The 27,935-nt window shown below is 41.1% G+C and overlaps 1 protein-coding gene across 1 annotated transcript; it reads left to right on the top strand.

The window, feature by feature from the left end:
- The first annotated feature begins 166 nt into the window (after positions 1–166).
- Positions 167–27,493, top strand: elp3 (elongator acetyltransferase complex subunit 3). Its single transcript, XM_055044626.1, has 15 exons — positions 167–291; positions 619–718; positions 994–1,132; positions 1,449–1,519; positions 1,691–1,754; positions 1,849–1,917; positions 3,004–3,158; positions 7,461–7,622; positions 7,724–7,850; positions 22,855–23,048; positions 23,821–23,911; positions 24,970–25,035; positions 25,111–25,338; positions 25,437–25,518; positions 26,769–27,493. Exons 1-15 carry the CDS (start codon positions 270–272, stop codon positions 26,858–26,860), a joined length of 1,662 nt encoding a protein of 553 aa, XP_054900601.1. The 5' UTR covers positions 167–269; the 3' UTR covers positions 26,861–27,493.
- Positions 27,494–27,935: the final 442 nt, after the last annotated feature.

Below are 27,935 nucleotides of genomic sequence, written 5' to 3'. Positions count from 1 at the left end.
ACATGTAACTCTATCCCAATGATTTAATAATAATAACGATAATAATAATCATTCAAAAACAGTAGAAAAGCACTGAGGGGACTGATATCGGGATTTCAATTCCATACAGTAGTTTACGTCATTTTACGACAGTTTCTGTTACGGTGCGGCATTTCCAGTATGCTCGTAACGTGGAGTTGTTTTACTGTTCTCTGAGTTGACAGACAAATGTTTTACCCTTTAACAAACACCACCTCGTTTAAAATTTGACAGAGTGTCCGCGGAAGGATATGGGGAAACCAAAGAAAAAGAGTGAGTTTGCTGTGAAATGTGTTAAATATTTTAAATAACTTTTAAATTAGCCAGACTAGTTGTAGCTTGTTGCTAAAGCTAACCAACACCATTCAATTTAGGGAATCTTTACTGACTCCAATGGGAAATTAAATGTTGCTTTAACTTGTATTATCCAAGAGTTGCCATCGCAGTATACTAAATGACACAAAATGATACTCATCTCTACTTTATGTAATAAATGTGACTTTCTCCGTCAACAACTCTTACTGAATGTGAACACCGAGTTATTATAAGAAAAATAATACATTAGTTAATCTAACTTAAAGTATTTTTGCTGGTTTCCAGGTGACATCAGCCGAGCTGAGCTAATGATGATGACCATCGCCGACGTCATCAAGCAGCTGGTTGAAGCGCACGAGCAGGGCAAAGACATCAACCTTAACAAGTGAGGATTCTTAAAACGACGCGAACGTTTTTCGAGAAATACGAAATGATTGAGAAGCGGCTGCGTCCGGTGGGGACTCAAAAAAGAAAATAAAAACTTTTTTTTTTTTCAAAATTAATTAGTGACTCTAATATAAAGGTTTAAAGCATCCATAGTTGGTGCATAAGAAAATTATTGGTAATAATAAAAAAGTAAATTAAATAAACTGAACTTTTTTGAATACGTGGGCCATGACCTTATTTTAAGATGTACTCATTCACCTTTTTCTCTCTCAGAGTGAAGACAAAGACCTCGGCGAAGTACGGACTGGAAGCCCAGCCACGGCTGGTTGACATCATCGCAGCCGTTCCGCCACAGTACCGCCGGGTTCTGGTGCCCAAACTGAAAGCCAAACCCATCCGAACCGCCAGCGGGGTGAGTAACCCCAACTTTCTCCTCGTCTCTCCCTTTAGCTCCGGGTAGATTTCTCAAAGTGTCCTCGTGAATTCCAACTAAATGCATAAAATTAGTTTTCTGAACGCAATAAAAAAGGTCAGATGTGTCATTCAGATAACTACCATACAATTATAACATGAAGAACCCCACAAAAAAGGTAAATTACCTCAGCAAAAACCCAGAGCCTCACCCGAAGACTTGTGCATGTGGGCAAATATTAGCATCTAAAGCTTCTTTGTTCATTGGGAAATAAAACCCAGACAACTAAATCTTCAGACTTTTGTCTCTGTCGCAGATTGCGGTTGTGGCTGTGATGTGCAAACCACATAGATGTCCTCACATCAGCTTTACAGGGAACATCTGTGTGTACGTATTACTCTTAATTTTTACAGAATAAATTCTCTGATTTAGAGTTCATGTTATTATATATAAAACAGATTTTTACAAAGCTTCAGGTGTGTTGAAGGACTTTTTGACTGTTATTCAGTGTCCTAATATTACATTTCTTCATATTTTATATCTTTTTATCTTTGGCAGCTACTGTCCAGGGGGACCAGACTCTGATTTTGAATACTCCACACAGTCGTACACCGGCTACGAGGTGAGGCTCTTATAGTCCATCTGTTTTCCCAGTGATTCTATGATTTAATAATAGAAAAAAAACATTAAAATGTCATTGCGTTTTTGTTTTAAAGCCAACATCCATGAGGGCGATCCGAGCTCGCTATGACCCCTTTCTACAGACCAGACACCGAGTGGAGCAGGTCAGAGTCTCCCAGCTCTGTACACAAATAATATTTCATAAATTTAATTTCACATGTCATAACCACAAATGTTAATGTATCTTATTGGGTTTTTACACACAAAGTGGTAAAGTAAAAGAAAAACAGAGGGGATGAAAGATGGTTTTCTTTACTCTGAGACCCCTAAATAACTGAACTGTAGAACCAGCAGCTGGAACAAATCCACTTCAGCAGGGATATTAACACATGTGGTCATTGATGATGGATTTTGCAGATGGTAATTGAGGGTCACAGCTTTCGTCACCCCTGCAAGACCTCAATTACAGAAATGTAAAAATGAATGGTCCCAATTTCTCTTGTGCGTCAGAGCAGAACGATTCATTTTCTGCTGATCTATTGATGCTGCTCTTATGTGAAATCGCCTGTACAACTCAGAACTAAACTACAGGTGGGCTGTAAACGCGTCCTTAATTTTGAAAGTTCGGATAACACTTGAATGTAAAACCTATCTTTTCCACCAATCCTGTAGAATCACGCATGTCATGTCTGGATGAGCGCAGTTATACAGTCATCCACTTATTGCCAATTTAGCGACTGTTGCTATATGTAGCAGTTTTTCAGATAAAAAAAAATCGTAATTTAAAAATTGGTAATCAGACTGAAAACTGCAATCAGTGCACCCTAATGTCTACCTGTGGTCACTTTTGAGAGCAAAATATACATATTCTTTCGTTAAGTCTCAATTTATTTATTTTTTTACAAATGAAAGCACATATTGATTTGCACATATTACAAACCTATTACATAAATGACTGCTTTAACTTTATAATGCTCAAAACTTGTATAATCCAGCTAATCTGATGTCTAAGCCCACAGTTTTTACCAAATCTAAAATCTTCAGTCAATGATTTTTGAAACTCACAGAGCGGGAAAATGATGAAATTATCTTGCTCTTCAAAAACAAACAGGAAAAATATTAAATTCATATGAATTGGTGTATTGCTGTAACTGCCTTTTACAAACTTGAAGGACAACAGTTCTTTTGGGTTAAAGGTTATTGTATTTCTCACCCTTGTTGCAACTGATTTCATTTCTTGCTGACTGCAGCTGAAGCAGCTGGGCCACAGTGTGGACAAGGTGGAGTTCATTGTGATGGGTGGCACCTTCATGGCACTGTCTGGGGAGTACAGAGATTACTTCATCAGGAACCTCCATGACGCCCTGTCAGGTCACACCTCTAACAACGTGGCGGAGGCCGTCAGGTACAAACTGCTCCGCAGGGCCTCAGCATTTCATCTGTCTTCTAGACTTCTCTACAAAAGGGCGCAGTACGATGTCAGATAGACTTTTTTTAAGCTTTACATCTCCTCAAAAATATGCCTAGAGTGTTGCCTTGATTCTTTCATGTATGTTTGAGAAATCCTTTAGTCTCCATGGAAACTATTCAGCTGAGTAAAAAGCCTGGTTGGACTTAGCTCCGAGGAGCTGCGTCTCGAAGGTGGAGTTTCTGAGCTTTCCCTTCACACCGCAGTTCTCCCCTGTAACTCAACTGCTCAGCTCCTTCAGACTAGCCAGCAGCAATTAGACAACACCTAGTAGAACTGAGCATCTGCTGAGCTCATTATAGGAGCTACTTCTCAATGCAACCCAGGTAAAAACATTGTTAAAGGGTTAATAGAGGAGCCATGTTGTGATGACTTCCTGAAGACAGAGTTTCAGAAAGAGCAAAAGCTTCTTAAAGAGACAAAGGCCCAATTTCATGACATTTAAATTATAAAGTAAAAGTTCCTTCAAGCCATATGTAATATATACAGCATTTTTATAACTGTGGTTAGCATAGTTAGTTGATTGTGCTATAAAATGGCACTGTGCTTCTAGAAAAAGATTAGTACTGTTTTTTTAAAGGTCTTTAATACAAGAAATATATAAGTAGCATAAAACAATGTGGATTTTTCCTTCTGAGGAGGAATAACTGTGAAACAGGGTTGTTCTAATTTAGAACAAAGTTATCACATAGTGGCCATTGTAAGCTCCCTTTAGTATGTTGTATTAGCAATTAGAGTTTAGCATTGCTGAAAAAATCAGCCTCTTTGTACATATGTCTTTTTAATATCTGTGGATGTGCACAATTGAGATAGATCTGCTAACACTTATTGACCAACCATTAGCTTTCTGACAGGATGTAGTTCTACACAGAACACAGATGTTCCCTACTTGTGCATTTGTCTCTCATCTTATGCTTACAAATGGAGCTTTTTAAAATGGATGATAATAACCTGCACACATATCTGCAGGTTATTATAAATTCTCCTTTTAGAGTTCTTTCTTTTCTACTTTAAGTTTAGGGTGAATTATTCAGTCAATATTTTCTTGACAGTTTATGAAGAGTGTCTGTATGTAACAACTGGGTCACTAGAGGGTGCTGTTTTACTGCACATTATTCTCTGCAACGTTGTATCTGCCTGGGTGTTACAGCTTAACGTTGAGTCAAAAAAAATCTAGTAAATAACTTGCATGTAATTTGAATATGATAACTATTTCTGCTGGCACTCAATATCAAGAATAAAAGAAATCAGCAAAGAGTTTAGACACCTGTGTACAAATGCATTATCTTGCTTTGCATAGAGAGTAGATGTGTACAAAGTGGAAAACATCGAAAATGTATGCCAATCTTCAAAGTAGTGGCTTTTCCCATCTATTCATCCCTAAGTTAAAGCGTGACATGCTTTAACTTAGAGAATTTTGGGGAAAAAATTCCCAGAAGCTTCTTTTTTGGCTTTTCTTTTTCTGCAAGCCACAATTATCAAAATGACAAGAAATAAAGGCTTGAAATTAGGGATGTCCCAGTTTGAAAATTTGGGACACTATCCATTCCTGATCACCGCTGTTCTGACTGCTACTGCAGATATTTACCACCCTAGTTTCACTTATCGGACCGATACCAATGATTGAATGGCACAGTAATCATAGCTTCACAAATTATTATCATAAGATCTCTATCACAATAAATGATAAATAATATGATGAATGCCCACTGCTACCTTCCAGTAATTGAGTCGACATATTCTAGTGTCAAACATCAGGCCGTCTGGCTAACAGCTGAAGTGTGGGCTACATCTGGTCACGCTTGCAAGGAAACAATTTTGTAAAGACAATAAAAGCAGAATTTGTTCATGACGATGTTTGAGAACCAAAATGAGTTAGACCTCAATATATCATTTGTTTTGTTTGGACGCATAACTTTATAATGTAATTTCTGGCAGTTGCACCGTATACTGTTGAATTACACCTCTGTTTGATTCAACGCACCATGGTTGATCCTGGAAGAGCCCAAAGGAGTCCATCTCTTGAATGAAACCATTGAGAATCCAGTAGGGGGAGATGATTGAAGCCACTCTTCCCTTTGTTCAGTCAATTTCCCTCTCGCTGAGTCAGGGGAGAGCTTCAAGTGAAATCAGACACGCTTCTGCTCAGTATGGACAGACTGCAACTTTCAAGTGGTGTTTAATTCAGGTGACTGGGCTTTTACTAACTGGTTTGTCAAAAAGAGACGTTTCCTTTCCTAAAGCCTGATGAGACTAAGAAGCCTGGTTTATGCAAGCGTCTTTCACTGCGTCTGTCATCGAGTGTGTGAGCAATCTCACGTGTGTGCCTTAATTCACACCAGTCCGCTGTCGTCACGCTTTGTTAAGACACTATGATTGCCGTAATTGTGGAGAGCGCTTCCTAAGTTTGGATAAGACTAGGCTTGGCTGAAAAGCGCTCGCGCTTTCGGCTGCTGGTGTGTGATAATTGTTATGTTTGTGTATCGAAGAACTGCGTGGCCGTGACTCTCTCTCCCGCCGCAGGCACAATGCCTCTTGATCTGATTGAAGCGGTGAGGTACCTGGAGATAATCGCCTGAGATAATAGACTTTTTATTGATTCATCTCCCACAATCTGATCATCCTCTGTGGAGCATAAACTCTTGTAATTAGAGTAAATCAGCCAGCAGACTGTAAAAGATGGACATTTACTGCCAGTAGATCCAAAATCCAGGGGAATAGGCGCTATGTGAGGGGAGCTAATGGTCATTGAAGCAGCTGAAGTGGAGAAAATGACATCTGGCTCGTGCGCTGAAATGACGCAGCTCTTGTTGTTTTGGTGATTTTGATCAGTGAGTGTAATAACTCTGAAAGTGGAACACCAGTGAGATTCAGGCTAAATGAAGCTGAGAAGACACGGGCCTTCAGATTACATTGTAAAAAAGGACAGCAAAACAAGCCGGTTCATTGTCAGTTCCACCCGATATCTGAAAAGTTCCGTTTTTATTCATCACCCACAGATTTGTGTTCAGCAATGGTGTACACACAGGTTTTCATCAGGCAAACTGGAAACACAGAGTGCAGAAACAGTCAAGAAGATACTCAGGAACCCAAAGACGAGACAATCCCAAATTCAATTGGAGAGAACCAGGGCCAGATAGAAAATAACTTGTGCCTAGTACTCCATTGGGAATCCTGTCAAAAGAGCATGAGTTTAGCTGTTTCTTCCTCAGTCAGGCCCACCTATGTTTGTCCTTGTTTGCAAATCTTGTGCAATTCCTTCAAATATTTTGGAAATACCTCAGGAGTGGTAAAAACCGTGTCTTTTGTGCAAGTGATCTCATTAGCAAACAGATTGATTGTGCCTTGGATTTACCTTACAATCAAGTGAAGGTGGTGCTTTCAAACTCCTCTAACAACATCTCAACCACAATTTTCCATCTGCTATGAGACCATAGAAGATTGTGAACTGGAAATGGATAATTTTGTAGTTAAACTTTGAGGTTGTTATCTATTGAAGACAAAATGATCCATTGTGCGCAGTTGTAGCACACCGCACTTGGGTGGAAGAATGCATACACCTTCATCTGAAAGGGGCAATCCATAGTGAAGAAATACACTAAGAGCTTTCCATGAAACTGGCCACCAAGGAGTCCATGCGTGAAATGACACTATTTCACGCATAACTCTTGTGCACCGGCAGAGTAAAGAACACACTGCTGGAAAACTTTGCTAGAACCAAGCAAAACATGAACTGGCTGGAGTGAGACTAGACAAAGGAGAAGGGGCCTTGGATTACAGGGGAAACTGTGTAAAACTGTCGACATCATGGTTCATTGATGATGCCATTGGTTTTCTGACCATAAATTGGTTTAATAACTTCCAGTATTTGTCAAAAATATCTGCACACAATAACGCTTTTCAGTAACAACACTGAAAATGATGTCCTGTGTAGCTTTTAAAGTTGGGTCTTTTATCTTTCTAGCATTAATGTGTCTTTAATGTGAGGTTAGTGTTAACTATCTGGGTGATGAGCCATTTCAATTTACAGCACGCAAATTGATGTTGCTAAATGATGCCTCCAATAAATCCTCCGTTTCTCTTCCGACCCTCAAATATTTATTCTCATTGGCACCAAATGGTCAAATTAAAAAGTCATTACAGGAAGAGAGACGTTTAGCAAAATAATCCCAAGACGCACCGCGGGAGGACCGAACCCAACCCGGGTTGACTCGAGCGGCGGGCTCTCTCTCGCTGCAGGTACTCGGAGCGCAGCAACACCAAGTGCGTGGGAATCACCATAGAGACGCGGCCGGACTACTGCCTGAAGCGCCACCTCAGCGACATGCTGAGCTACGGCTGCACCCGGCTGGAGATCGGCGTGCAGAGTGTTTACGAAGATGTGGCCAGAGACACCAACAGGTTAGTACGTCTGCCAGGGAAAACACATCAGAACATTTTTTATTTTGGTTAAATAATCCCAGTTCCATCTCTACATGTGACCTTTTCCAAATCTTTTCCAGAGGGCACACAGTGCGAGCTGTGTGTGAGTCTTTCCAGCTGGCAAAGGATGCTGGGTTTAAGGTCGTTGCGCACATGATGCCAGACCTGCCCAATGTTGGCATGGAGAGGGACGTGGAGCAGTTTATAGTAAGCACCTATTCATTTTAAAGTGGCAATTTTATGTAACAGCAACATTTTTGAGCTGCACATCATGTTATAACGATGAAAAAAATATCTGGAGTGTTGCCTTGATTCTTTAATGCATGCTTGAGAAATCCTTTACGCTCCATGGCAACCATTCAGCTGTGCAAAATGTCTGGATGGACCTAGCTCCGCCTTCAAAGACAACACGCAGTTTCCATGATCCAGGCTTTTTACCCCTCAGAAAAGATTTCCTAGGATGGCCCTATGTTTAGCTGCATGTATCTTTCCATTAACTCTTTGTCAAGATGCACATAAATGAATTTGTTGGACATCCTTTCAAACTACAGAAGTCAAATTTAATGATGGAATCATTCTTGCAGTTTTGGCAGTGACACATAACAAGGATATAAAGGAGAGCAGACCTATTAAACTGTCTGACAGTATATACTTTACTGCATGTTGGTCTAAAATCCACTAATGAACTCTGGCTTATTGGTCTTAATGCACCGTTTTTCCAGCAATGACTAATATGTTCTAAAAAGGTTGTGAATAGTTAGGGTTTTTTTCCTACTGTTTTTCTGTTGAAGCAAATAAAGGTCATGAATATAATATGTGGCTATGAGAAGCTGAGGACAGACTATTTGTCCTCTGCTGGGATCACTGCTACTCCCACCTCTGGTAAAAGCAAAAGTAGGCATGTTTTTATTTAGCCAAACAACAAATTGATGTAAAAATATAATTTTTGACGACTTTGTCAGTTCCTACGCTCATTGGCTCCTGTGCTTTCAGCTGCCTGTCACTTAGTGTACATCATTCCTCTTGGAACAACCTCTGATGAGCCAGGTTTGCAATAGGATTTATGTCTGGACAGGGGTCCTGCCAGGAATCTTGGGCCCCATGATAAAAAATTTGATTGAGCCCCCTCCGCACAGCTGCTGTTAAAATCTTTTAGTCTATTTGACCCTCAAGAAGCATCACAATTTTAAAGACTCGCAACTGCCTTGCTGTTTTTGGTCCAATACTGATAATAGGACTATATTTACAGCTCATGAATTTACATACAACAGTCCACATACCTGGAATCATCTATTATATTTAGAAATATGTTTTGTGGATGCTGACATTAGTGATGCTGCGGCAGCAGCATATTTAGCTTTGCGGTGCTATTTTAGGTTAACTCCATTTTTTGTTGTTTGTTTTTTTTTTTTTGGCACAACTTGCACATGACGAAATTACAAAAAAAATAGCAGGAAAGCTCCGCATCAAGTCGATCATTAAGTTTATTGTTTGTGACATCCATAATCATACCTCGTTCTTTTAGTCGGCATCCGAGTGCGTCATCGTCACTCGGCTCACAGCGGCGTGCCAACAAGTAAGTGCTTCATGTGGCATCTGAAAATAGCAGAGCCAAAAGCTGTGAGAGCAGCATCACAGGCCGAACCGCAACGCGACTCGTCGCAGCATCCCAACAGATGTCTCTCACCGGCAGGCTGGCTTCTTCCTCTGCTCTGATTAGAGGCAGCTTCGACGTGAATGTGCAGAGTCAGGCAGGGCTCCCTCCCAGAACGCCTGACTGTAGGATGTAAATGAAGGCTGGCTTTCCGCCTCATTTGGAGGCTTGTTTTTACAAATAAAATCAAGTAATTAAAAGTAGAATGAGTGGAGAATAGTGGGGTTTTATTTTTGTAAATGGTACTGGTGAGATTTTAGACTGAACATGTCAGTCATTTTTTCATTTGAACAGATTTTATGTTAATTAAACTCATTTAAAAAAATACAAATAGTTGTGACTCCAACTGGTAGAAATCAGGAGGTAGCACACTCCTGAAGTTTGAAAGTTGAGTTTTTTATGTTTATGTTTATGTACAAGTTCTCTGCTTTCTTCACTTTGTACTTCAACGTCAATCCCCTACTTGTCTTTTATTTTTATTTTTTTGGCTCTCCAAATCTTCAGATGGGCTTAGCTCAGGAACATGTTCAAGTTCAGGTGAATTTCCTGGGTCCATCTGATCTTGTGAAGGAACTTTTTCCAGGGCTGGAAGTGGATCCATAGCATCAAACAGTAGAGACGACTTATCCTCATCAGATGAAGGATTCTCTTTTTCCATCTCAGGAACTGAGACTCTATTTATGGGCTGGGTAGGGCATGTCCCCTCAACACTGACCTTCACAGTTGGTAAAACTGAAAATTGAGATGCCCTCCAGTCCTCATCCTCCTCATCTGGGCTTTCCTCCAATTCTTCCACTGGTTCTTGTAGACTGCGGGTCTGCGGCCTATGAGCCGGTGTGGAAACTGGTGGGTCAACTTCAGTCTGAGGAAGAAATCCACAAGGGAGAAGAAGGTCGCGGTGCAGAGTCCGGGTCCCTCCAGAGGGATCTGCTTCTGGTCTTACAATATACACAGGAAGCTCACCCACACGACCAATCACCACATAGATGTTTGTCTCCCACTTATCCTCCAGTTTATGCTTGCCTCTGAACCTCACATTTCGGACTAATACTCTATCACCTTCTTCAAGACTTGCTGGTTTTACTCTCTGATCAAAACGAATCTTGTTTCTTCTTGCCATCTTTTCTGCATTTTTAGAAGCTAGCTGAAAACTTTCCTTCAGCCGAGAACGCAGGTTCTGCACATATTGAGAATGTGATTGAGATGATAACTCTTTGACAGGCAAGTTGAAAGCCATGTCAACAGGAAGTCTTGGACAGCGACCAAACATCAACTCATATGGAGTAAAACCTGTAACCTCATTTCGGGTGCAATTATAAGCATGAACAAGTTGCTTGACATACTCTTTCCATCTAGTTTTCTGCTCTGGCTCCAAAGTACCCAACATACTGAGCAAAGTTCTATTGAACCTTTCAACAGGATTCCCACGGGGATGGTATGGCGTGGTGTGTGACTTTTTAATGCCAGCGATGTTGCAGAGCTCTTTAATGAGGTGAGACTCGAAATCAGGCCCTTGATCCGTGTGCAGGCGTTCAGGAAACCCATAATGCACAACAAAATTCTCCCACAGACATTTTGCAACGGTCTTCGCTTTTTGATTGGCTGTTGGAAAAGCCATAGCATACTTAGTAAAATGATCTGTGAGGACAAGAATGTTTTTAGTGTTGCTTTTATCAGGTTCAATTGATAGATAATCCATGCACAGGAGCTCAAGTGGCCGGCTTGTCTGGATATTCACCAATGGTGCAGCTCGTTCTGGCAAAGCTTTCCGACGAATGCAGCGATTGCAAGTTTTAATCTTGTTTTCTACATCTACAGACATGCGTGGCCAGAAAAACCTAGCTCTTACAAGGTCAAGTGTTCTTTCAATCCCCATGTGCCCCATATCATCATGAAGGCTTGAAAGAACAACAGAACGGCATTCCTCTGGCAACACAAGCTGAAATGATAGGACTTCACCATCCTGCCTCCTCCTATATAAAATGTCATCTTTTAGTTCAAGACGTTTCCATTCTCTCATCACCAGAGGAAGGTCAGGAAGCTCAGCCCTGACAGTTGGAGGGATTTTCTCTCCTGTTTCAAGCTGATGAATAACTTCTTTCAAAACAGGATCAGCTCTCTGTTTCTCCCTGATGTCATGAAGGGACAGTGATGGAAGCACTGGCAATCCTTGGGTCTCACCCATGTATAAGTCAGGGAGAACTGTAGGGGTCATACTCACAGTTTCCACTAGAGTAATGTTTCTCTCCAAAGGACCATCTGGACTTTGGCCTCTCAGTAGACAGCTGTGACAAATGGCTCTGATCACATCTGAGGTGAGTTCTGTAGCATCCTCCATTTCATTCATATGGGTTGTGATGAATTGCTGCACCATGGCCCATTCTCTTTGTGGGTCAGGTGTTTGGGGATGTGGTCTCCTGGAGAGGGCATCAGCATCTCTGTTTTGGCTGCCAGCACGGTACTGCAATTTAAAGTCATATGTAGACAGTGCAGCAAGCCATCGATGACTAGCAGCATCAAGTTTAGCAGAGGTCAAGACATATGTTAATGGATTGTTATCAGTAACAACAGTGAAACTGGAGCCATAAAGATAATCATGGAATTTTTCAGTTACACTCCATTTTAAAGCTAAAAATTCCAATTTATGGGCTGGATATCTAGCTTCACTGGCAGACAACCCTCGGCTAGCATATGCTATAACTCGTAGCTTTCCCTCTTGTTCTTGATAAAGAGCAGCTCCCAACCCAGTGGTGCTGGCATCTGTATGCAGAATGTAAGGATGGCTTGGGTTAGCAAAACCAAGTACTGGAGCTGTAGTCAGTTTGTCAATCAATGTTTCAAAAGCAGATTGACACTGTGCAGTCCACCTTTCATTAAAAGGTTGTTTTGCATCATGGTTTTTCATTGTGATGGTTGTTTTACTGACACATTTGCGAGCAGGCGAATACCCCCTTGTCAAGTCATTTAGAGGCTTAGCAATAGCAGCGTAGCCATTTATGAACCTGCGGTAATACCCCGCAAATCCGAGAAATGATCGCAGTTCTTTTAAAGTTTGAGGAACTGGCCAGGATTTTAAAGCACTTATCTTTTCTGGATCCGTTTCAACCCCATGCTCAGAAACTACATGGCCTAAATAACGCACAGAAGTTTGGAAAAACTTACATTTTTGTGGTGATAATTTAAGGCCATAATCTCTAAGTCGATGCAGCACTCTTATCAACCTACTCTCATGCTCTTCTAGAGTGTCAGAGAATATAATCAAATCATCCAAGAAGACTAAAACTTCTTTTAAATGCAAATCACCCATGCACTTCTCCATAAGACGCTGAAAAGTGCTTGGTGCATTAGTCACACCTTGGGGCATTCTATTAAATTCCCTAAAACCCAAGTGGAGTCACAAATGCAGTTTTAGGCTTATCACCTTCCTCCATTTCTATCTGATAATAGCCTGACTTCAGATCAAGAACACTGAACCAGCGTGAACCAGTGAGAGCTGAAAATGACTCTTCCAAATTTGGCAATGCATAGGCATCCTTCACTGTTTGTAGATTCAACTTTCTATAATCTATACAAAGCCGAACATCTCCACTCTTCTTCCGAACAACTACTATCGGTGAAGAGAATGGTGACTCTGATTCTCTTATTACACCTGTCTCCGAAAGATCTCGCAAATGATTGCGAACAGCTTCAATGTCATTTGGATGTATAGGACGAGCACGATGTTTAAATGGGGTCTCATCATGAAGATGGATGTGATGCTTCACCCGATCAGTACATCCAAAGTCAAGGTCATGATGAGAAAACACTTCTGGTATTTCTTTGAGTTTAGCAATAATGCGTTCTTTCCAATCAGGAGAAACTGGAGAATTTCCAAATTCAAACTGGAGATCAACTTTGTCAGTGTTCCTGGGCTGCATATTACAACAGGAAACCTCAGAAAGAAGCTGAGGTGACACTGTAATTTCTGCAATAATAGCAGACGGTGACAATGTTATGCTCTGTTTTGACTCATTTGTGATAACCACTGGGATCTTATGAGGTGTATGCTTGGGCAATGACACCAGACAACTTTTCACACACAATCCTCCCGGCAAAGGAGTAGATGGCTGCTCAACTAATGCCCAACTGCTAACCGGCAGCAAGCTGGTATGGGCATTCCCTTCTAGAACTCTGGTATGGCCTGCTGAAATAACTACAGGCGACTCACTATCTAATGCTACGTCACATACACTGGGTTCTTGGGTCTGCTGATGACGCAACTGAAGCAGCTTGAGAACAGCTTTATAGCAATACTTTGCTGGGCTAAAGCTAACAGATGTTTGTCATACAATGAATCAAGAGTGTTCATTCCTATCAGAACATGGGACTGAGTTCCACTTTTAACATCTGGAACCACAAGTGCCAGAGTACAAACATCCAGATCAGTGCCAATAAACTCTTTGGGAAAAATGACCGTCATTTCTATATACCCTAAGTATGGGACAGCTTGGCCTGCAGCTCCCTCTACTTGTAATAGCTCACTTAATGGTTTCACAGGTTGATGAGAAAAATACTGATTGTAAAATGAAACTGGTATTGTAGTAACTTGGGATCCTGTATCTAACAGGCATTGAACTTGCTCCCCAGCTATTATTACTTGACCAGTACATTTTGAGCCAATCAACCCTTGTGGCAATTCTGCAGCCTCAGGAGTTACATGAGACAAATTAGTGCATCTTATAGGTGTCTGCTTGGTGGGACTTTGCTGGTCCTCTGCAGTTCCCGTTCGCCCCTCAACGAGAACCTGATTCAGTTTAACGACAGGGCACTATGCGGGTTCATTTTCTGCCACTTCTTCTGCTTTTCCATTAACTGTTTCTTTTTGGCAGCAACCAGTAAAGGATCAGGAGGGTTGTCACACTTAGGTTTTATATGTCCATCTTCCCCACAGTTGTAGCAGTAACCTGGCTTGGGTGATGAAGATGCTTTTTTGTGAGAGGGTTGAGACACACTTTTACTAGTTTGTGGAAACTGACTGAACTTGGCAACATGCATAGATTTTGGCAAAATGGGCGGGTTCTGACCAGACTGAACACTTGTAAGAGCAGCCAATTGTTTTTGTATATCAGCCAACTGCTTGGCAAGTTGCTTGGTGATAACAGTCAAATTATCATAAGCACTTTGTTCTTCAACTGGTGCACAAGCATGATGTAAATGTACACTAGCCCTGGGTTTACTGGAACCAAGATGCTGTTTCATACGCTGAGCTTTGGCAGCTTCTCTGTCTTCTTCTGTTCTTAGCAACAACAACAATTCTGCAAAAGACGGTGGTTTTGACTTGCGCTGTTTAAGCTGGAGCTCAGAAATTAAGGTGTTATCCCAACATCCACGACAGAATTGATTCAGCAGATACTTTTCAAAATCAGCAGCCAATACTCCACCCCTCCGTAAGGCATGGTTTAGAGTCACTTGCAAGCGTTGTAAATAAACGGATGGCTTTTCACCTGCGTCTTGAAACTGCTCCATGAATTTTGCATACAGTTCATCGCCATCTTGGACCGTTCCATAGGCAGAATCCAAGATTCTGAGGTAAATTAAAGGAGGAGCATCTGGTTGAAGATGTTTAACCATGTCTGCAGCTGGTGGTAACAAACTGTCAAATATCCTTCTAGAACGCTGTAGTTCTGATACAACAGGGTCTTTTAACAGTAGGTCAACACTGGATCGCCAAGTTTCATAGTCTGTTTCATGTTGTGGTCTTGGAGTTCGACCAGAAAATGATCTAAGCTTCAATGAGGACATGTGTATTGCATTGTCATCACTTTTCATGATATGCTCAACCACATACCTCTGGACTCCAGGTGGGTTGATATCTGACAACGACATGGCTGGCAAAGGTCCAGAAGGACGTGACGTATAATGTGCGGTAGGATCAGGTTGAACATGTGGCGACTCCCCATCCTCTGCAGCGACATCTTCTGGCTTAAGATGAAAACCACCCTTGGTTGCCATCTTTGATGTAAGGGAAGCAGCCATGGCCAAATCCTTTTCTTCTGGGGAAGTCTTCAAAGAAGATGGGACTGGACAAAGTTCAGTGATGGATTGGCCCAGTAGAGACATTACACGCCTGAAGACATCTGTGTAATCCTGACCTGTAAGCTTAGCCACATTTTTCATTTCACTCAGGTACGTTTCAGTTTTTATTTTAGTTTCCAACTCGGAGCAAACTACTGACAGCTCTTCAATTTCATAAGTAATTTTTTTAGTTTGGCAAACATACGTGTAAGGCAAGATTTTACGCAGCCTCTCCAACGCACTCCCTGATGAAAACTCAAAAATTATGCAGTTATAGAAATCTGAGTCAGAATCAGTTATAAATTCAAACTTTTCCATTGAACCGTATCCAGTCAGAAAATCAGCCACTTCATTATCAGTCTCTGAGTTCGTTGCATGTCTAATCAACACTGCGTTAGGTATTTTAACACCACATTTCACCAAAACATCCATATTAGCAACAACTAGCAACTGCAACACTCCAGCTTCTATACAACTGCTCCGGGCTAGCTCACCACTAATGTATGTAGCATATTTGAAAAGACAATCTAAATTGTTATTCAATATAAATGGCTTTTAACCAAGATAATAGGCCAGTTTCCTTTCAGAAGAATAGGTACGACTCACGAAAGAGCAGTTAGGCTAGAGTTTTGCAGCTGCGAGTGTTTTGTATTTGCAATGTGAATATCATATTTACATATTTACAACCACAACATTGGGATATGCAAATGGCCATCAAGGAAAAAAAACAAAACAATGAAATAAAAAGAAAACAGAGGAGAAAAGAAGAAACACAACAAAGGGGAAAAAAACAAATTAATCAATCGTTCCCAAAGTTCATCTTACAACCCCTTAGTCCATCCACCCCGAATGGGGATTAATCCGACTCGCAAACAAGGCGAGTATCCAGGGCGTGGTTCACGTCCTGGGTAAATGAAAGTCCAATCAAAGAAGGAACAGAGTCCTTTGTAGGATTCTCCTACCAGCTGGGTAGGAGAAGTAAGCAGTCTTCTGTCACCAACAGGTGAAATCTTTCTTTGGCTCTAGGCCTCGTCTCATAGCTCACTATCCACCTGGCCAGTTCCGCAATTTTGTGTCATACTACCGGATCTTTTTCATCTCACTTTCCGGCTCACAATAATGGGCTCCTGCCAGCTCTGCTCCTTCCAACGCGTTCTACCCTTCACGCCCTTTCGCTTGAGCTAATATACCTAGCCGGTAAACTGGAAAGGTACATGTGACCCCAGTACTCAACCGCGATTGGCTAAACGATAATCTCGCGAGAATCAATCATAATACTATTAAAACATTGCGAGATTTGAGGCTAAAAGGCAAAAGAGTAGAAAATCAGAGGAATTGAAGGTTTAAAATTACACTCGGGTTACATCTAATTAACAAATTATTTAAGAAACATTAAAAGAAAACTCAATTTCAGGTTGTAAACGTCACAGACTTTGTCGATGTGTTTGAATCTCTGTTGTTTATAGAACAGCCAAATGATGTTAGTAACATCATTTTTTATTTATTTATTGTACGTCTAATGGCTTAACATCAAATCGGGACTAAGTTTCTTGGAGCTCTTAAACAGATCAGTGTGAAAAGGGTTTAAATGGATTTAAAAACCTGAGATAAGCGCAGTATGCTTTCCAGATGTTCAGAATATTTTACTGTCTGATGATACTGCTTTTGATGGCAGCAGGTCAGAAAGTTCACAGAGTATTTGAAAGGAGATCTCTGATGATCCCAGATATTGAGTAGTCTGTCCAGCTGCAGGAAAAAAGAAAAACTTCCCACAAAAAAATCTGCATGTCGACAGCAACAACAAGGTTTTATTGAAAAAGTTGTGTAATGGATTAGCACTGCTAGCTCTGATACAGGTTCGTTTTAGTTTTTGAATGACGTTTTGATGGTATGGACAGAAAGCTTCGACAAATGTACCACTAACATAGAGACCTTGAATGTGTGGTACTTAATGCAGCAGTTTAAATATATTTATATGAAAAAGAAAACTTGGTTTAAGCAAGGATGATGTGTTTTCTTCTCTGTTGCCAATTTATTTGAGCAAGTTCAGTTCTCACACAGCAGGGAAATGTCAAAGATCACTCATTGAGAAAATATTTTTTACAGTGGCAGGTCAACAAAATCAGGGCCTTCTTTTCTCCCATATTGGAGCAAGAATACCAATAATTCTCATGGTATTTCAAGGGCTAAAGCTAGGTTTATAGTTAAAACAATGCGCGTTTCTCAGTAGCCAAGGGTCCAGACCCTCTGTACGAAGCAAATCATAGAAAAAAGTGCCTGGTTTTTACCAGACTACACCAACGTACATCCCAAGCAGTGGTGCAAAAAGTGGATATGCACCATACTGAACGCACAGGGGCTCCATGCTAATGGGGGCGCCAAAATAATAATAATTATCTCTAGTTTGTGCATTAAAAATCCACTAGGGTTGCTATACTGCATCTGCACACAACTTGGAAAGTATTTATCTGCGTCCTCGATGCTAAATATAAAAACCACGCTGCTAGCTCGTCTTGCATTGTCAGCGTGAACCTGCAAAAACACAATTGTATCTCAGCCTTGAGGGAAGTCCTTATGTGTTTGGCATGTTATTCAGATTGATCTCATGAATTATTTCATTAATTCGCATAAACGTTTTACTATATTGGAAAACATTATCAGTGTCTCTAATAAGGAACAGACGGCTAACTTCATCTGGAATCATTTTTATCAATCTAGTTAGTCAACTGATTGCCATTACTCCCCTTCATCGCCCACACTGGTGCATATCAGCCTTTCATCTCAATGCTATAGGACAAAAATCCTCCCACACTGCCTCCTAATGCTTTTGAAGACTTAGGCACCGGGAGCCTATAGCAAAAAGAAACAAATTAGTTTGTGAATTCCAGACTTGTTCATGCAGGATGAATATCAGCTTATTGCAGCGTCACCAGTCCTTAATGAGGTTACTTGAAAGTTTGTGCCTTCTCACATATTTCTTGGATTACCTGTGTTTGGAAGTATATGTATGTATTGTGTCAGCCTCTTGCGTCAGTCAGTGTGTGTCGTAGTAATATGAAGGGCAGCTGCGGGTCAGCGTGTTGCAGGGAAGCAGATTAAATGTCTTCTTGACCCTCTTCCTTTCATCTCCTGCAGCATTTCCTCCACCACTCGTCCTCTGGACTTATCTTTCTCCTCTAACTCTCTGTATTTCCTGTCTCCTGTCTGTTTGTCGAGTTTTTTTCCTCCTCTCGCCCCCACCCTTCCAGTCGTAAGTTTTCCCTGCCACCCCGTTTCATCAATCTCGCCGCTCTCGTCCCTTTGTCCTCCTTCTCCGATCGCATTGCCTTCCTCTCTGCGGCTCTTCCCCTCTCTCTTTTCTTATCACAATGACACTTAGATTATACAAGTTGTGTGTGTGACTCCCACTTTTTTCCCCTTCGCCATATCTAATCCTCTGTGGCACGCTGTCAGCCATAAGGAATGGGGAGAAATTCACGGCTCCGAAGCGAAGCGACGTGGGATTTTTGAGTTTGTGTCGTAAAATTTCGCTCCCCGCCATTACACACTGGGATGGGAGATGGGGGCTGAGGGTGGGCGACACAGGGGTAGCTGACAGGTTGTCAGGGGAACCAAATTAGCCCATGCGCTAAGATTTTCAGGTTCTTGCCACTGATGTCAAAATGATGCAGAGGAAAGAGGAAATAATAATGATTTATAATAATTACTATATTTAGATGATAAATTACACACAGGGCAAATTTAAACACACATGCACACACACACACAATGTCAAAAACATTGAGTTCAAATATTAGGAATTTATAAAGTTAGATTTTCTCTTGTTTCTGCAACTTTAACAGACAGTTTGGTTATTTTAAGGTGGTGTTTCATAACGTCATCAGAAATAGTTTCCTTACCTGGTGTAGTCAGACATCTTATAGAAGAGAGGTTGGTAGAAGACGTTATGAGAAGATAACATCTGGTCAGACGGATGCCTTCTTTTTGTGGTTAATTTGTGCAAATTTTAGCATTTGGAACTGATGCGTTGCTTTTTAGAACAAGGTATTTGATACAATTAAGACGTGAACTTATTCAAATTCCAGAGCTAAATGAATGGTCTTCTTCTGAAAATCATCATGAATTCTTTACAGGTAACACATTCTGGTAACTCCTAAAAATCGCTGTCTTTAAAAGAACAACAAACCAACGTTGCTACATTTCGTCAGATGTGACTAAGCATAGACAGTCTCAAAACCTGTGCGCTAAACATACAAAACCTGCTTTTTTTTTTTCTTCCTTTTGCCGTAATGTAATGAAATTAGTGGCGGAACTTGATTCAAATTTGAAATGTAATTAATTAATAGTAGTTAATCATATTTTAATCTAAAACTACCTTCAGACTAAAAATTTAAAAAAGCAAAATTTTCTATCCAAAACCTGTTTCTGCTTCCAAAAATAAGTATTGTTTTGAATCTCTTATTTACATCATTCAACCATCAGATTGGTGCGGTGTGTTTTTCTACCCATTCATCTTTCCAGTGTTTCGGAAAAGCATTCATGGAGTTTTTTTTTGAACAAATATGTCTTCAGAAATGTGGACTGTGGATACTGACATTAGCGTCGGGAACGTTAGCGTTGCTAAACTTTTTAGCATTGAGATGCTATTTTAGGCTTGAAAATCTTCACTGATTGGCTAACTTCTTTTAGCACAGCTTAAACACAACAGTCCTCCCATCAGATTGTTTTTTTTTTTTTTTTGAAGCAAAAATTAACCAAGAGAAGTGCCATTGTCTTCCGTCGCTGTTATTTGGATGTTGCTTGTGCGTCGGATTTACGGGTGTACTGGAAACGCACAAAATACAAAAATTCCGCAGGGAACCTTTATAATTAAGGCATTAAAACTGATTTAATTAATCAAATTAGTATGTTAAAGTTCCGACCCTGAATACAACTTTACACTTCACCAAAAGCTTCAAGTTTTCTTGCTTTCATCTGTTTTCTTTTAGGCAGTTTCAAGAATATATTCCACTTAATTAACTTTATCTTCTTGATAAATATGTTGGCTCTTCCAAATGTTTAAATTTACATTTCAGAATATTGGATCGCCTCCTTGTTTTCTCCTCTAGGTCTCTCAAAAAGCCCTTCCTAGTAACCAGCCAACCGTAACCAACATCATCAAATTCCACTTAAAATGCTGCAGACAACATTGAGTAGATACGTGTTCCCTCGGCATTGAGGAAGATCTGAGCCGTTAATTTTCGTCATGTTTCTCCCGCTGTCCCACACCATGTAGACCACAGCTTATATTAAAAGGATTAGGCAGAAACCAATAATGCATACACGTATTTAAAAAAAAAGAAAAGAAAAGAAAACCCATCAAAGCCGCTGTTTGTTAGCGGTGTCTAATTTGATTTTAATGGGAAGTAAATGTTGCCTTCATGATGTAAACAGCAGCTGAGATTACCAGAGTTGTTTGTTTGCTTCCAATGAAACATTTATTGTCTTTTTGGACTCGATTTGCTCGGACGGTTTGGGCCTTTGCACCATTTTCTGTTTATTGTGAGCGTAGGGGGCGCTGTTGCATTTTAACACTTTGCTATGCCTACACCAAAAACGTAACGGTTTTTGGAGGGCGGATGAACAAATGCAACAAGAAAAATAATTGAAAAGCAGAGGAAAGAATAAAAAGTACAATCTGACCAGTAATAGTATGACTTAAAGGAATATAGACAGTCACAGAATATAATAGGTCTTATCAGATACTGTGACCAAAATATAACTTCTAGAAACAATATTAAATTCTTGAGTAGTAGTGTTTAGTATTTTGCTTTTCATGCTTCGGATTTTGCATTTTGCATCCTGAACCCGTTCCAAAGCTTACGTTTCTGGCTAAGTGTCGTGTTAAAATGCAACAGCGCCCCCTACGGTCACAATATATGGTGGTGAACATGGTGTAACACCGGTCACGGTGGTGGTCATCTAATATAATTCAACACCGCTTGGACAAACAGGTGTCCACCACGTCCTGCGGACAGCGGCATCAGGAGAATCCTGCATCCCCCTCGTGTCCCGATAATGGCTTTCGATCGCCCCCTGCCAACCCGAGTACCTTCTCTCTCTCTCTCCCTCTCGCTCTTTATCTCAAGGCCCAGGTCCGGCCTCCGTATCGCCGCTCCTCTCCTGGCAGACAGGAGGCACAATAGAAAACGGCAGCAGGTGCAGGATCTTGAGGACAGTCCCTATAGACGGGTTATTTGTCTGATTAGCCGCCTCTCCTCCCTATGGGTTCACCGCAGGCCCGTGTGGAACACGTCTCCGTGTGATTAGCAGCAGAGATGATAAGGAGACGATAACACGGCTTATTTCTGGTAACTTTCCTCGATTCCAGAATCCAGATCTTCACGGTTGTGATAGCTGGTGCAGAGGGGAGGAGGATGACTGGAAATCACAACAGATCCCCCGCCCCCTCCATTGTACGAAGCAGAGCTGCAGTGAGCTGAAGAGCTGCAGTTGTTAGCTGCTTTCATGTCAACGAACTTAATTGATCCGTTCCATCAAGAAAACAGATAAAATCATCTCATACTTTTAATCATTTTCTGCCCTTCTTCTGCTTATACTCGCTTTGCATCTAAAGTTAACTGGGTTATTGTTCACGGTTTGTTACAGAGTTGAGGTTATTTCCGATTTAGGTGATAAAACAGAAGCAGTTTTTCCATCAACTTTTTCTTAATTCACATCTTGAAGTATTGCTTTGGAAATGGTTAACAGAAACAGCAACAGTTTATATATTCTGCCGTAGAGTTACATTTCCATTATAAAAGTGTACAAAATGTCGATATGCCGCTAATGTAATAAAATAAAATAATATATTGCAGTTGTGGCGTTTAAATGAAATAACAAATGCCAAAATTACACCCGGATAAATACTTTTGTTCAAGCTATCATCATTCAAAATCATGCTGCGCCGTCATCCTCCTCCCACTTGTTCTTTATTGTTTTAGCCAGTAGTAACATCGACTTGCAAATCACTTTTGTGATGCAAAAAAAGTGTTTTAATCAAGGTTCTGCAAAATGCACTAATTTAAATTCATCTGAAAAATCACCTCATCCTGTCACAAAAAAAATTTTGCTTAGAAATTAACGTATTTCTGTTAAGCACATTTAGGTATGTAATTCCAATTTGCAAAATTTGAAGGTGAACGGAAACGCAATTACACTCGAAGTGGTTTTTATTTTTTCCGAAGAAGAGTTAATGCATAAAGGGGAGATGAAAACACACTTGCCGAATATGTTCAGACATAATGAACATTTTAGTGTTTATTACAGCAGTCATTTGTTTGGCAGCATGCTTTTGCATAGCATTCATGTCCATCCAGTTGTCATAAGAATTTTTCCGTGTTTCTTGATTTGTTTCCCTCCAAATCAAGAAACAGAAAAATTCTCATGACAATTGAATGGAAACCTGCTGTAGCTACCAACAGAACATCCTGTTCTTAACTGAGGTGTCCATGTTTGTCGCAGGAGTTTTTTGAGAATCCGGCGTTCAGGCCCGACGGTCTGAAGCTCTACCCGACGCTGGTGATCCGAGGCACGGGTCTGTACGAGCTGTGGAAGACGGGCCGCTACAAGAGCTACACGCCCAGCGCCCTGGTGGACCTGGTGGCCCGCATTCTGGCCCTGGTGCCACCCTGGACCCGTGTGTACCGTGTCCAGAGGTGAGGGAACTGGAAGGTCGGAGCAAACGGACTCACACATATGTGACTTTGAAGTCATGTTATCAATAAACCCCGAAGCCCACCTGGATGTAATCTATCGAAAAAGAAACATAACTGGCAGGTCAGGGAGAAAGTTTAGAGTCACAATTGCAAATGTCTCAAAATGTTTTAATTTGTATCGTCCTCCTACAAGGTTTGTACAAGTTTCACCAAATCAAATTGAAGGCTTTTTAATAGCAGTACAAATGAAATTTAAGACCCGTATCATGATAGAAATGTACAAATGTTGATAAGTTTGCACTTACCTATGATGGACGCAAAACAGCTAGCTAACCAGCCTGGGTATATCGGCAGCGAGAAAGTAAATAACACAGATCAGATTGAACAGTCTTGTGAAGGCAAAATTCAAGACCTGTGATTAACCTATTGGAGGCCAGCTTCCTTTTCTTAAAAGAAATTTGTTTAAGACATTTTAAGCACTTACTTCAATTTAAGACAACCTAATCAATAAATTTCAGTGCACCATAACTTTTTCTGTTGCCCATTAGACTCTAGAGAATCTTCCAATAACAGTTGTGTGCTTTAAATATTTTATCAATGAAACCAAAGCAATTTTTCATCTGTCTAGTCCAAATTATATCAATGTGAAAAGATGTTCAGTATTTAATTTTAAAATGTGTACTTTCCAAATACTTTAAGGTTGGTGGTTAAAGCTCTAGCTTAGTACGGCACTGAAACAGTAACAGATGTGGTTTCTGCTCTGCCCCATCAGGGACATCCCCATGCCACTGGTGAGCTCCGGCGTGGAGCACGGCAACCTGCGGGAGCTGGCTCTGGCTCGGATGAAGGACATGGGCACTGAGGTGAGACAGGAAGGAGCCTTAAAGATCAAGATCGCGCGTCGGCTTACTTTTGAGCTGACGGGTCTTTCCAGCCCGGCGACGAACCATTTAATGGGGCGGGCAGCGGCCACCGGCAGATAGCAGGACTCACTTTCATTCATGGCAGGGCGAGATGATAGATCCAGAAACCCTCTCGGGTACAGCTGAGCGCAGGAGGACTCCCCTCCTTCCATCCCTTCTTCATGTCTAAGTGGGAAGTAGATTACAGCTTCGGTGAAGGGAGGCAAGAAACCCCTCAGCTTTCATCAGACACGCTCAGTGAAATCCACCCTTAGATAAAAGCCACGAGGCTGGGAACGCTTCTGTTGAAAACAAGAAAAGTTTAAAAAATATTACTGAAACTACAAGTTCTCTGCTTTCTTCACTTTGTACTTCAACGTCAATCCCCTACTTGTCTTTTTGCTGCCCAGACTTCATTTGAATACAGAGTGGCAGGAAGCTGCGTATCTCCACAAACCTGTTGATGTGGAGTGAAAATTGTCCCCGAGTCCGACCAAGTTTCCGTCGGCCTCTTTCCTTACGTTTTAGCGGTTTCTGCCTTGCTTCGGGGCTTTTATGTAAGCGTATCTGCTGCCATCCAGGCAGCGAGGAAAGTTCTCCTCTCAGACTTAAAAATAAACCTACAAGGCTTCTGCTTCCCTGTGAAGACTAGGCTCTGTAGAAAGTGACCATGAATCAAGACGCCTTTAATGTTATGGCGTGTAAGATTACTGATCTGGACGGACATGTAGGGTTGTCATGACAACAGCAAACATTGATGGGCACCTGTTAGTTTTGACCCATAATACTTTTTTATAAACACAGCAAGGGCCATAAGCCTGTAACCTCAGACTGAGATACAAAAGTTTTGGTTTTAATGACTAATTCTGTAAAAAAAATTAGCTTGCCATTAGCACATTAACAGAAATGTGCTTTCTCAGGGTGATCAAGGACAGCATAATGATGTATTTGAAAGGAAAACCAAATTAACAAACCAAAACAATCCATTTTATTGCCCGGATATGTGATGATCTTTTCAGTGCCGAGACGTACGGACCCGAGAAGTTGGCATTCAGGAAATCCACCACAAAGTCAGGCCGTACCAGGTAAACCTCCCACAGACCGAAAACATTAATCCAAACATCAGGACCAGCCGTTTCCTCACCGCGCTCTGAGTGCAGGTGGAGCTGATCAGGAGGGACTACGTGGCCAACGGCGGCTGGGAGACCTTCCTGTCCTACGAGGACCCGGAGCAGGACATCCTGATCGGTCTCCTGCGCCTGCGCCGCTGCTCGTCCCAGTCCTTCCGACCCGAGCTGAAAGGAGGCGTGTCCATCGTCCGCGAGCTGCACGTCTACGGCAGCGTGGTCCCAGTGAGCAGCCGCGACCCCAGCAAGTTCCAGCACCAGGTGAAAGAGTTGCATCACGTCCTCGGCTCTCCGCGGAGCCCCTCTGCAAAGCCAATTAGAAAGACGAGCCTCCTTGTGGTGTTTTAATGGTCCTGCAGGGCTTCGGCATGATGCTGATGGAGGAGGCTGAGAGAATCGCCAGAGGGGAACACGGCTCGCACAAACTGGCTGTCATCTCAGGTAACAAGCTGAACGTTTACGAGCTCACATGCAGTCAGAATCGCATGAATGTCGTACTCATTTTGGATTTATAGTGATTGAGGCTTTTCATTTTTCATACCTGAAACAAAATCTTTGTAACAATGAGAAGTGGCAGCACGAAATGTATTCATATAGAGGGTTACATATCTCTATTTTATGCATAAATTGTTGAGATTGTGATTGTCTGTATATTCACTAACTGTGAATATATATATGAATATATTAAAAAAATAAAATAAAATCTTGGGTCTTGTCTGGTGTGGTAGATCTGGGCCTCTATTGCTCTGGTGTTCATATATATATATATATATATATATATATATATATATATATATATATATATATATATATATATATATATACACTAACTCACCATTCTAACAGATGTTCTGGGTTTGAAAAAAAAAACTTGGCCTATAAATAAGGTAAACAAAAAGTTCTATTAGCAATCATCAGTTGACAAATTAAATACATAGTTACTTGTAACATTTCAAAATTCCACTCAGACATCCAGTTAATAATCAAGTTTTACATTGATCACAAATTAGCATGTTCAGTTATTCACCAGCCATATTATGAACATCAAGTCATTTATTAAAAATATATTCAATACTCTGTTTGGATAAAGCAAAAATAAACCCAGGCAAAAGCATTAGCATTTCTAAAGATGTCAAAATAAACCAAAAAATGACTAATTGTGTCGACGGTAGTTTAACTAGATTGCTCAGGTCCCTGAAGACATGAACCAAATATAATCAGTCATCCATTTCACAATGGAACGCCAGTCACAATATACACTGGCTCAAAAATAACTAGACACCATAGTGGAGTTCTGTTCTTGTCAGGCTGAAGTGGTAAAATATGCAGTGGTAAAATAGGCGACTCAAAATAAGTTTTGAGTCGCCATTATCTGAAAGCAGAAGACGGCAGCTAAAACTAACGACCCTCCACAAAATAATCCAAACAACCCGAATGTCAAGCAGCTCTGCTGAATTTGGTAACTGTAAAGTTTCCATTGAGTTTTGGGATGCTAAAAGCTGATGGGGGGCGCTGTTATAACCCCCCCCCCATCCAGCCACTGGGGGTTATAACAGCGCCCCCCAGTGGCTGGATGAATGAACGGGTTGGTGAAGTTGACATAATGTCCCCAGTTATCCTGGTTATTTTTTTGTTTTGTTTTGTCTTTCGCTGTGAGAACATCACCTTCCTTTCACCGTCTTCTTCTGCAGGTGTAGGAACGAGAAACTACTACAGGAAGATGGGCTACGAGCTGGAGGGGCCGTACATGGTGAAGCAGCTCTACGGTGCACAACTGGACTGACCGGATGTTTTCCCTTATCTGGATGGTGCAGACAGAACCACAGACGCATACAAATTATTATGATTTTTCTTTTGTTTTTTTCGAATCAGAACAATAGTCCTCGGAAACAATTCCTGCCATGTTTGCAGAGAAACTTCCAGCAGCACAGAAAGGAGATAATGCCGAGGTTGTTTCCACAGGCCATTCATCTGCCATTATCTGAAGCTGCTGCATTCGCTCTGCTTTATTTAGATAAGGAGACCTGTGAGTCGACACGGGGGGGGAGAAAGTACAGCCGCTTGGGGGGTGGAGAGGACGAAGCCAGCCTTGTTCGGTTGGAGACTCTTCACTCCAGATGGCGGCGCTGAACACCTGGCGTTTCAACGTTTGACGACCCTGACATGCCTTTAATGTAAAACAACAAACCTACAGAGGGGAGTTCTGATTTCTGTTATGTGTTTGTCTGGGATTCGTGTCACGGTTCAAGTTAATCCTGTTTCTGTTGCAACCGTGTGAAAGGGAAATGGACGGCTGCCGGGTGACGGCTGGGAAATCCTCGCCGGTCAGCGGTTGTGTAATTGAACGATTTCAAATTATGGGACAGAAAATAAGTCTCAGCGTTACATAAATTGCTTTTTAAAGCCCTCTCCATAATCCTGTTTGTTTTTGTGCTTTGTTTCATCATGCATTCTGGAAACATCCCTTAAGGAATAAAGTCTTTTACAGGTAAACTTGACTAAAATATCTTAAATTCTTTTAAAAGTATAATTGGCCTTAAATACTTTATTCACATATCTTAAATGTTCTTGTGGCAGACCTATTTAATCTACAATATTCTATATAGTCAAAACCTTTCTGTCAGGTAAAAGTTTTGAGTCGCATGCAGATGTGGCTACCAGTAACTGCTAATATGCTCTTGCTACAAAGCAAGGGTACAAACCTGGCTAGCTTTAAAATTTATTGTCAGTAGTCTGGAAGACTATGACCCCTATGAGGTCAGATGCATTCTGTCCCAAAAAACGTGGCACTATGTGGTTAAGTCTGTAAAGAGCGTCGCTAAATATGTCATTTTCTTTATTTTTCTGTCATGACAGAA

The sequence above is a fragment of the Poeciliopsis prolifica genome, unplaced genomic scaffold (genome assembly GCF_027474105.1).
Source record: "Poeciliopsis prolifica strain line A6 unplaced genomic scaffold, Auburn_PproV2 SCAFFOLD020, whole genome shotgun sequence".
In the NCBI taxonomy this organism is placed as follows: Eukaryota; Metazoa; Chordata; class Actinopteri; order Cyprinodontiformes; family Poeciliidae; genus Poeciliopsis; species Poeciliopsis prolifica.
This window is presented reverse-complemented; position numbering and strand designations above follow the sequence as displayed.

Coding starts and splice junctions, on each gene's coding strand:
- elp3 (XM_055044626.1), top strand. CDS start 270: ATGGGGAAACCAAAGAAAAAGA. Junction 719..993: donor AAAGACATCAACCTTAACAA/GTGAGGATTCTT, acceptor TTTCTCTCTCAG/AGTGAAGACAAAGACCTCGG. Junction 1,520..1,690: donor TTTACAGGGAACATCTGTGT/GTACGTATTACT, acceptor TATCTTTGGCAG/CTACTGTCCAGGGGGACCAG.